The sequence below is a fragment of the Poecilia reticulata genome, linkage group LG13, assembly GCF_000633615.1.
Source record: "Poecilia reticulata strain Guanapo linkage group LG13, Guppy_female_1.0+MT, whole genome shotgun sequence".
NCBI classification, from domain to species: Eukaryota; Metazoa; Chordata; class Actinopteri; order Cyprinodontiformes; family Poeciliidae; genus Poecilia; species Poecilia reticulata.
In genome coordinates, this window is record NC_024343.1 from 8,156,000 (window position 1) to 8,166,977 (window position 10,978).

The 10,978-nt window shown below is 39.8% G+C and overlaps 1 protein-coding gene and 1 long non-coding RNA gene across 5 annotated transcripts in view; one reads left to right on the top strand and one right to left on the bottom strand.

The window, feature by feature from the left end:
* The window catches only part of LOC103474344 (uncharacterized), a 171,231-nt gene that overhangs the window by 43,064 nt on the left and 117,189 nt on the right, over positions 1–10,978 (bottom strand). The gene's annotated exons all lie outside the window — the stretch shown is intronic.
* The window catches only part of ulk2 (unc-51 like autophagy activating kinase 2), a 78,541-nt gene that overhangs the window by 30,893 nt on the left and 36,670 nt on the right, over positions 1–10,978 (top strand). For both annotated transcript variants that reach the window (XM_008425214.2, XM_008425215.2), the window contains 2 exons: positions 3,883–3,915; positions 5,249–5,285. In XM_008425214.2, the coding sequence (XP_008423436.1) occupies positions 3,883–3,915; positions 5,249–5,285 (70 nt within the window). The remainder of the gene's footprint in view (positions 1–3,882; positions 3,916–5,248; positions 5,286–10,978) is intronic.

Consider the following 10,978-nt stretch of genomic DNA (forward strand, 5'->3'; position numbering starts at 1 on the left):
GGAAGGCTCTCCTCGCCAACCGGAGTCGGACTGTTTTGTTGACATTCCGTTTAGTGCAGCTCCATCTAGTGGATGCATAACGTAACTCCAGCCTCTACTGTAGCGTCTATTCTGTACGCCTTATAATGCGTACAGCCTTATATGTGAAAAAAGTTTTAAAATCGGCCATTCATTGAAGGTGCGCCTTATAATCCAGTGCGGAAAATACGGTAACCTCATATAATTGAGCCAAATCTTTTGTTAGTATAGCACCCAAATGTTCTATTTGTAATTGGTGCCAATTAAATTGATAACTAACTGTTTTGTTGGAACAAAATGGAAGGTCAAAATTTTGATTTTTTTGTATTGTGAGGGATTTACCCCCTCCCTAACAGGTGCTGTTTTTTGTGTACTTTATATATTCAAATTTATTTGGGTAAATGTATTGTTTGGGGAATGTAGCTTGATTTATTTACTTTTTTTAATCATCTTATCTCTTTGAGGTCACCTGGTCATGTGTTGCCATGGAAGCGCGCCCATGAGCACTGACAAGGACCTGGTGGTTACAATCAGTCTCATTGGGAAAATCAGTCTCATTGGGAAAATCCATTGTCTGAGAGGGATTAGAGTTGTATATTTGATTTTGTTTGGATCCAGATTGTTTTTGTTTCTAGTTTTGTTTGAGTTAATCGTAACTGTGTAGACATTTTTTAGGAAYAGTTTAGTACAAATGTTTGTTCTTTCTTTCTAGAAATATGAATGTCTCCACCCCTCTAATTAGTCCTGGTGGAAGCCAATCCCTTAAAACCCAGGTGGTTCAGATGAGTAGGAGATTCTTCTTCTTGTTTTGACTAACATGCTATGTTGTAAACTGAACTGAAATGTGTGAAACTGAAGATAAAAGGAAAAAATATTGAGAGCTCTAAAAACTGCTGGTTCCAGTCTGGTTTCTTTTTGATCGCAAACTAACACTTGGTGTCAGAAGTGRGATGCGACACTGATGTCCAGATAAGTGCTAATTATGGGTCCAAAGCAGCAGACAAAAGGCCCTAAAGTTGCGGAATCGGCTCCAGTGGAGGAAGCAGAGCAGGATGGAGCTACACGTCAGCCGACTTTGCAGCATCTGTGGACATGAAGAACATTGCTGCCATGCTGGAAAAATGTCTTCAGTTCCAGAGTGACTTTGTTGACAGATAGGACAAAGAAGGATGTAAGCAAGAAAGAAGATGGCAAAAGATACAGGCTGAAGTTAACAATCTGAGAGATGACTTGGAGAAGCAGCAGAAAACTGAAGCTTGTTCTCATTCAGGCCCCTCTTCAGAAGGTGATGTAGAGCCAGCATATCGGCATCAATCTAGAGGTGAGCCAAAACAAAGAGCCTGGACTCAATCTGATATTCCAAAGTTTGAGGAGGGAGAGGACATTGAACAGTACCTGACAACCTTTGAAAGGTTAGCAACGACATACCAGTGGCCCGAGAGGGACTGGGCAGTAAGGTTGGTACCTCATCTCACCAGCAGAGCCCGAGAAGCGTATGTGGCCATGGCTGCAGAGGATTCCTGTGACTATGGTGAAGTAAAAGCAGCCATCTTGACAAAGTATGAAATTAATTAAGTGTACCGACAACAATTTAGAGAGCCAGAGGTCCGTGTGAATGAAACCCCTCGAGAGCTCTACAACCGTCTGAAAGACCTTTACCTGAAGTGGATACAGCTTCAGAAGAGAAGAAAGGATGAGGTTCGGGAGATCCTGGAACAGTTCTACAATTCTCTGTCATCAGAGCTGAGAGTATGGGTCAAAGAGAGAAACCCAGCATCGGCACAAGAAGCAGCAGAACTTAACTTCCTGGCTGCAAGACGGGGACCAAAAACCTTCCAATACCAGTTCAAGATAGGTTACATTCCAGGAAAAGAGAATACAGTTGCAGACTTTGTCTCGCTGTGTACACAGATAATTATAATTATCTCGTTCACACGGTATATATTTTTCATTAAGTATTTAACAAACAAATGGCTTCTACGCGATAAGTGAAATTAAATTAATTGTCTAATATAAAAAAAATAGTTTGGTGCTACCGGGCTCAGAGTCTGAGAGGCTTTTCCTCTAACATTTTTTTTGCCTATTATTTAGTGGAAATATTGATATTGATGAGACTTTCTCCAAATTAACCTTTTTCAACCTTTATAGCTCCACTGTTGAAAATGAGGCTCTAACATTCACAAATGACAGTGAAATAAAATCCAGTCCAACGTCTGGTTTGAGGTGATTCCTCTGGAACCTGTTGGAGGAAAAATATCCCAACTTCAGAAGATGAGCTTTAACTTAACAGAGCTCTGTGGTTCCTCCTGTCAGYATGAGAGTCAGGRTGAGGAGGCACCATGTTAGGAAGAGAAGTGGAAGCTGCAGGATCTTCAGACCAAAYAGGTCATGATGCTGGGCTGCTGATTATCTCTCTGTCTGGACACAGGAACAATATAACCAGTATAAAAGATAAAATGAATGGCTATATGCCAGACATGGAAAACTGGGATGCACTCCATGCCACGATGTTCAGAATTTAGGTCTGATGGCATCTCAAGGTGTCAACATTGCAGCCAGTGTAGTTTTAAAATATAATGTTGATATATAAATTATATCAACATTTCAAAATAAAACCTACAGAAAGCCTCAACAAACCTTTTAAAGTAGGAAATATTTATGTATTTAGTGTTAATCTATTTGTATGTCTTGTTCTTTAAATGACCATTTGTATTATTTTGGCTGATATTATTATGCATTAAATAAGCAAATAATCAAACCAGTAAAAGCACAATAAGAAACTTACTCACAGCAAAATGTTCTGTACCATATCAGCCTCGGGAGATGATTGAAGGATGAAGAGACGTTGATGTCAAGTGTTTTAGGTTCTGATGAGTCTGCAGTGTTCCTCTTCTGAGAAACGCTAAGCCACGATGGACAAATTATTTTTTTAAATGCCTGTGTTCATCCTCACTAACATTATTCAGCGTAGGATTTGCATCTTCCCTCGAAAGTTTGTATCTTTATGAGAGGTTTTACTTCTAAGTACGGTGAAGAATCGGGTCGAGGATGGTGTAAAAAGAAACGGGTTGATAGCACCTCACCACAGCTGCGTAGTATCCGTCTCTAGGCAACCGTGACAACAGCGTCAGTCCATAGCGTTCTGGGGTCCTGTGTAGCTCCCGCCACAACTATTTAGCTGACCTTAATATTTTCTGTTTTGTTTTGGTCATTATTGTTACACTTAGTGTTGATATGTGTGTGATAGACGGACATTTAACAGCCAAATACGGGACGATTGGCAACCTTACCCACCACCTTTCTCAGTGAGCTAATTGTAGCAGGCAAGGCCTCATCCGCCATCTTCGCTCCTTCCTCGATGGGGTGTGTTCCGCAAGCTTTGCTTTAGCGTTGCATTTCTGAGTTCCGAGACTGGACTTGTCCCTTCTTATTTTTATCCCCACTCATTCTTCTTGAGAAAAATAAACACCTTGACACCATAAATTATGGGGGCTTTTATATCTAGCGATGTAGTTCCTCTTTTCTATGCTGCCATACTAATCGCCATGACACCGGAAGTCAAACCAAAAAGTTTTTATAGAGAAATGTGACATACTAGAAGTAAAAACAGATTATGGCATGTAGTAGACTTGTACCACCACACTCCATATTGTTCACCATGGTTGACATTTGTATTGTAACAAACGCTATATAAGTTGAGAGAAGTAACCATCAATAAAAATGTCTTTATGCTAACACAAATGAAGTGTTGATGCCGTGTACTTTAAAACARACCCAGTGACTGTTTTCCTGTTGCTGTGGTGAAGCAGACAGCTGCTTCAGGACGAATGGCTCCTCTTACTGATTCCGTCTCCTCTCTTCCAGGAAACTCCCAGCTCTGTGTTCTTGGTCATGGAGGTAAGTTTAGAAACTTGAGTCAGGCTCTGAAAATACTCAAAATTATGTATCCTCTAGCTAGCTTGTGTAAGTCCTCCGCTCTGTCCACTCCCTGGGTCACATTGGCCCCTCGTAAATAAGTAACAACTATTAAAGGGGGGGTATTATGTTAAATCCACTTTTTTGAGCTATAGCACTATGCTATTCCCTCATCAAAAGCATAACCTGGAGTGTTTCTTTGGTTCTTTCATGCATGTTTGAAAAATCCTTTAATTGCCATGGCACCATGCAAAACACCTAGGTGAATGTAGCTCCACCTTCAAGACATAAATCCTCCTTACATTTGCCGTTTCCAAATTTCTGAGCTTCAGCCTCAGAGGGAAGACCTCCCATGCGATTTCCTCCCTCAGCTCCTTAAGACTAGCCATCAGCAATTAGCAAACACCTGGTGGATCTGCACATCTGTTGGGTTCATTATAGGAGCTACTATTCAGTAGCAACATTGTTGAAAGATTATTAGAGGAGCAATGTTGTGATGACTTCACAGAGTTTCAGAAAGTAGGATTTTTTTAAAAGACAGGTGCAATTTCAAGGAGTTAAATTACAAAATCAAATTGCTTTTAGTCATATTTGATATATATTGCATTTTTATAACAACTAAATTAAAATAGCTACTTGATTGTGCTATAAAATATATGCGTGGAAGATGCATAATATTGCCCCTTTAAAGCCTTCAGAGCTTTAAATACGAGTGTTGTGCACCGACCTCCACATCACTAGAACAGATCATTAGACTGGAGATGCCCAACACATTTCTCAAATTGATGCTGGAGGACCAATGTTGCCGCACATTGCTTCTGATCCAGATTCCTGCTGCCGTCTTTCCTTTACAGTTCATTCACAACAGTGTTTACATGTGAAAAATTCCTTGATTGAATTGAAAACAAAAAAACCCTGAATGTATAATTTATACGAGTGCAAAATTAATTAATCCAGTCATAACTAAGGTCCAATAGCCAGAGTTGTGTTTCAGGGGTGGAAATAATTAGCCCATAAGTCTCTTAAGAAGGCGAAAAGCAACAAGCAGCTTCTGAGCATTTCGCTTTTCTCTCAGAAGATCACCTTTTAACATATCAGCCTATTGTGTTCCCCTTCTTAAATAAGGGTAAATGGTTGTCAGCAGTGATAAGGCTCCAGACATCCTCTGCATTAATTGATGAGCCTGCTGTTATCAGGACTAGGACTTGAACATAAGCAGAGACACCCTCCAACATTAACTGTATGTTCTCATGATGACATAATGCACTCTTCAGCTGAACTATGTTGAATCTGATGGTGTCTGTCTCCTTCACAGTACTGCAATGGAGGTGATCTTGCTGACTATCTGCAAGGTAAGACTCGCTAATCTGTGTGACATGCACACAGATTGTCATGGATCAAAGTCAATAATACTGCATTGGAGGAAAAGCCATGTGACTGCAGTAGCYGTTTCAAGTGTARGTGTATGTGGTGGRAGTGGGGGGATCTTTGTGTGAGATGGCTTGTGTATAATTGAGGGGGTGTAAAGAACGTATTTGTAATTGATGCTCTCAACCTCAAAAATTTAAAGGGGGGCAGTATTATATATGTCAAGTTTTTTTTCTCTCTTTAAACCACTTCAGTTTCTGCCCAAACTTGAAAAAGCTTGCTTCCCTCAAAGAAATGCAGGAACCACTCATCTCGGCAACATCTTTTATTTATTTTTTCTTTTTGTCTTTAAATWATTTCAATTGACAGAGTAAGACCACCATGAATTCGCATATGTAGTCAGAGTAGTCGCAGAGCAGGTTGAAAACCTACAAACAAATTTTTAAAAAATCAATTACAGATCACAAGAAACTAATTAACTAGTTTTCCAGGTAATGTTAACAATCTACTTTTAAGTTAAAAGTGAATGAACAAACAAACTATATTCCAAACACATAAAACCCATTGAATCTCAAGGCTAATTTAGTCTTCTGAATGCAGATTATTTGATGTAATATCCAGTTCCTACCAGTGGTGTCTTTGTTGAAGCTTGAAGCTGAGGCTCTTTGTCTGCAGAGATCATTGTGAGCACAGGTGTGCCAAGTTACCTTATAGACTTCAGATGGGCCTGAGTGAAAAGGATGGGTGCGCTTGATTCTCTGTGATGTGTGTGCCAGTTGGGTCGAGATAGTAAATGCACTCACAAGTGTCTCATTTGCTGTTTTAACTTGACAATGTAAAATCAACTTTTTTGAGCTTTTTGTCATGTTGTGCTGTTCCCTCATCAAAAACATACCTGGAGTGTTGCTTTGATTCTTTCACACATGTTTGAGAAATCCTTTAATCTCCATGGCAGCCATTCAGTGGTGCAAAACACAACTGAATGTATGCCTAAAGAATGGAGGTGGACCTAGCCCCACCTCCGAGACGCAGCTCCTCCTGAGATCTGCAGTTTTATCTTGATTTACTGTATAAAATAACCATGTATTTCTACTATCAGCCTAAAATTATGTCCCATTCATGAATCATTGGTTTACTTAGTTGCTAGCACAAACAGCAACTTTTACTCATCCCAAAATTTTAAAATATAAAAWTTTTTTTGTGTAGCATCTGAATCCTTATAGTTCTGACTTTTAAACTGGAGGCAATGTTGTTGAAAGTCAAGCAAAGCATGGAAACTCCCTTTCTGGAATTTCTTAAATAACTGTGGTGTGAAGCAGGGGTCACCAACACGATGCGGGCACCCCAGGGTTTCCCCCAGAAAACTTGCTAAGCCCGGTGGTCGGGGTGTCGAGGCGGTCTACTAGCGGTCCACCGGCAGTCCATCGGCGGTCAACCGGCGGTCAACCGGCGGTCCACCGTGTTTTTGTATTAAAAGATGTTAAATTGACAGGAAATGTAAAAGTATTACTGTATTACAGTATGTTATGGGAAAAAACAACAAATTTGCACTTCTGTTTAATCCAAATTAGGTTAGCGGCTCCATCAGGCCCCCAAGGGCTTCAGGGACCCCATAAATACTAATATTTTAAAACAGACCACAGATCCATAAATGTAACACTTGTTTATTGATATTATCAATGCTGTTAAATTTTATTCCGTTCTTTAGGAAAATTAAATTAAATGATTTTAAATTGTTTGACATTTAAATACAAGATTTTAAGGAGCTGGCAAGTTTACTTTGTAAAACTTCAAATAACAATATTCATAGTTAGATTGTTTTGTTACCATAGCAACAATCTCATGCTGTGAGTTTAATCTTTGAATTTACAAATACAAATGAGTAAACTGCTATTATAGCTTATTGCTTTTTAGGCTGGCCAATTAAACTACTCCCTTCTCCCATATTTTACTAAATCTAACTCAGAAGCTGTTAGAGGTGCTGATGTTTTTAGCAACAAAAGGGGGCCCCTAAATCAAATTCTGCTTAAGGCCTTATGCAGCCTTGGGCCGGCAGAGATGCGCAACAAACGGGAGATTTAATTTAATGCTGCTAATATAGCTTCAGTAGCTCTTTCATTTCGTGTCTGTCGAGTTTTTAATAAGCGCCACAGAGACANGTATAATTGAGGGGGTGTAAAGAACGTATTTGTAATTGATGCTCTCAACCTCAAAAATTTAAAGGGGGGCAGTATTATATATGTCAAGTTTTTTTTCTCTCTTTAAACCACTTCAGTTTCTGCCCAAACTTGAAAAAGCTTGCTTCCCTCAAAGAAATGCAGGAACCACTCATCTCGGCAACATCTTTTATTTATTTTTTCTTTTTGTCTTTAAATWATTTCAATTGACAGAGTAAGACCACCATGAATTCGCATATGTAGTCAGAGTAGTCGCAGAGCAGGTTGAAAACCTACAAACAAATTTTTAAAAAATCAATTACAGATCACAAGAAACTAATTAACTAGTTTTCCAGGTAATGTTAACAATCTACTTTTAAGTTAAAAGTGAATGAACAAACAAACTATATTCCAAACACATAAAACCCATTGAATCTCAAGGCTAATTTAGTCTTCTGAATGCAGATTATTTGATGTAATATCCAGTTCCTACCAGTGGTGTCTTTGTTGAAGCTTGAAGCTGAGGCTCTTTGTCTGCAGAGATCATTGTGAGCACAGGTGTGCCAAGTTACCTTATAGACTTCAGATGGGCCTGAGTGAAAAGGATGGGTGCGCTTGATTCTCTGTGATGTGTGTGCCAGTTGGGTCGAGATAGTAAATGCACTCACAAGTGTCTCATTTGCTGTTTTAACTTGACAATGTAAAATCAACTTTTTTGAGCTTTTTGTCATGTTGTGCTGTTCCCTCATCAAAAACATACCTGGAGTGTTGCTTTGATTCTTTCACACATGTTTGAGAAATCCTTTAATCTCCATGGCAGCCATTCAGTGGTGCAAAACACAACTGAATGTATGCCTAAAGAATGGAGGTGGACCTAGCCCCACCTCCGAGACGCAGCTCCTCCTGAGATCTGCAGTTTTATCTTGATTTACTGTATAAAATAACCATGTATTTCTACTATCAGCCTAAAATTATGTCCCATTCATGAATCATTGGTTTACTTAGTTGCTAGCACAAACAGCAACTTTTACTCATCCCAAAATTTTAAAATATAAAAWTTTTTTTGTGTAGCATCTGAATCCTTATAGTTCTGACTTTTAAACTGGAGGCAATGTTGTTGAAAGTCAAGCAAAGCATGGAAACTCCCTTTCTGGAATTTCTTAAATAACTGTGGTGTGAAGCAGGGGTCACCAACACGATGCGGGCACCCCAGGGTTTCCCCCAGAAAACTTGCTAAGCCCGGTGGTCGGGGTGTCGAGGCGGTCTACTAGCGGTCCACCGGCAGTCCATCGGCGGTCAACCGGCGGTCAACCGGCGGTCCACCGTGTTTTTGTATTAAAAGATGTTAAATTGACAGGAAATGTAAAAGTATTACTGTATTACAGTATGTTATGGGAAAAAACAACAAATTTGCACTTCTGTTTAATCCAAATTAGGTTAGCGGCTCCATCAGGCCCCCAAGGGCTTCAGGGACCCCATAAATACTAATATTTTAAAACAGACCACAGATCCATAAATGTAACACTTGTTTATTGATATTATCAATGCTGTTAAATTTTATTCCGTTCTTTAGGAAAATTAAATTAAATGATTTTAAATTGTTTGACATTTAAATACAAGATTTTAAGGAGCTGGCAAGTTTACTTTGTAAAACTTCAAATAACAATATTCATAGTTAGATTGTTTTGTTACCATAGCAACAATCTCATGCTGTGAGTTTAATCTTTGAATTTACAAATACAAATGAGTAAACTGCTATTATAGCTTATTGCTTTTTAGGCTGGCCAATTAAACTACTCCCTTCTCCCATATTTTACTAAATCTAACTCAGAAGCTGTTAGAGGTGCTGATGTTTTTAGCAACAAAAGGGGGCCCCTAAATCAAATTCTGCTTAAGGCCTTATGCAGCCTTGGGCCGGCAGAGATGCGCAACAAACGGGAGATTTAATTTAATGCTGCTAATATAGCTTCAGTAGCTCTTTCATTTCGTGTCTGTCGAGTTTTTAATAAGCGCCACAGAGACAATTCTGGTTGGTCAAGTTTATGGAACGAGTTTCTCAGATCTGCGTGCRGCCGCGCGTATTAACTCTAAGTAGACAACGCATTTGATATGGTTTGATGCATCGTGTAACCGGAAAAATAATACTAAAAATAATAATAAAATAATATAAAATATGCGTAATGCGTGACTCCGAGGAGAGCGCTAAAGCTCCTCACCGGGCTGAACCTGCATGATGAGGTTAGCGCTGCTCGTTATCCACCAACGCTTCGGCCAACCGGGACCACCGACATAAACTTTACAGGGAAGACAGACACAGAGTCACATGCTGGGCAGCGTGTTAAGATGTAAATGCCGCATGTAATTGTTCGTTCACAAAGATAAATCATTCTCACCACTCCACAACGCACCTCTGAATTTGCTACAAGTTATTYCTGCGGTTCACATAGAGCTGCGCAACCACAGCTAACGCGGCGAGTTTTAAACTCTTACCTAGAGTTCTCCAAAGGATCATAATTCCTCACAGTAGGTTTATGTAAATATCCATACAGGTCAGCCAGTGTCCAGTTTGAGTGAAAGGAGGCGCGCGCRATCCCGCTGAGGTAAAGCAGCGGCAGCCCGCGAGGCAAAGTGCAGAGGCACCAGCTGTGTGATTGGTCCGCGAGCTGTTTGCTTTAAATGCAAAAACTATAAACCATTATAAACCATCATTTAGGAATAAATCTGCTCTGCTAGTGAAATGCTAAGAGCAAAAGAAACGCTTAGCCCGGCTTTAAAAAAAACACACAAAAAAAACATTTTTTTTTAAATATATTTTTTATTTCTATTTTTCTAGAAACTTAAACAAGCAACGCTTAGTCTGGCCTCGGGGCTAGTAAAGCATGGCGGGCCGCCAGGCTTATAATACTCTGGGGGAAACCCTGCACCCGGTCGCCCATGGAGACCTTGTCAGTCGCCCACAGAGCAAGTTCTAAAACTAGCCATTGTTATTGGGGAGCACTGCCAAAAAAAAAATTCAATTAAATGTTTTGTACCCACTTTATGGAATTTTTTATATCTAACCCTCTTTACTATTAGCAAAATTGTGGAGGAAAAAAACCTCTTGTTTTCAAAACATTTTGAGTCTGTGGCTGTGGGCACGTCAAAGCCTAAATGTTACTAGTCAGTTTACTTTTGTTTATTTGGCAGCTTGGCGCTTTTGATGAGCGGTGTTTGATCCCACTCGTAGTTCTAACAGCGGTCGTTTGGATCCCGGCTGAGCTTTTTACCATGTGCGCGGTTCTAGTGGGTTACCGGATAGCAGACATTTGCCGCTCCTACTGAGCGTCTCAGACTGCGGGTTAAACAATTTAATCTAGTTGAAACGTTCCCCAAAAGTAGAAATTAAGCAAACAATGTTGCATCATCTTCTCCACCTCTGGACGTCTGACACCACCTGAACCTGGGAATCAATATCCCCCTCTTTCCGTGGATCACACGGGTAGGCTTCTCTTTCATGTCTTTATTATTTAGCATCGTTTGTA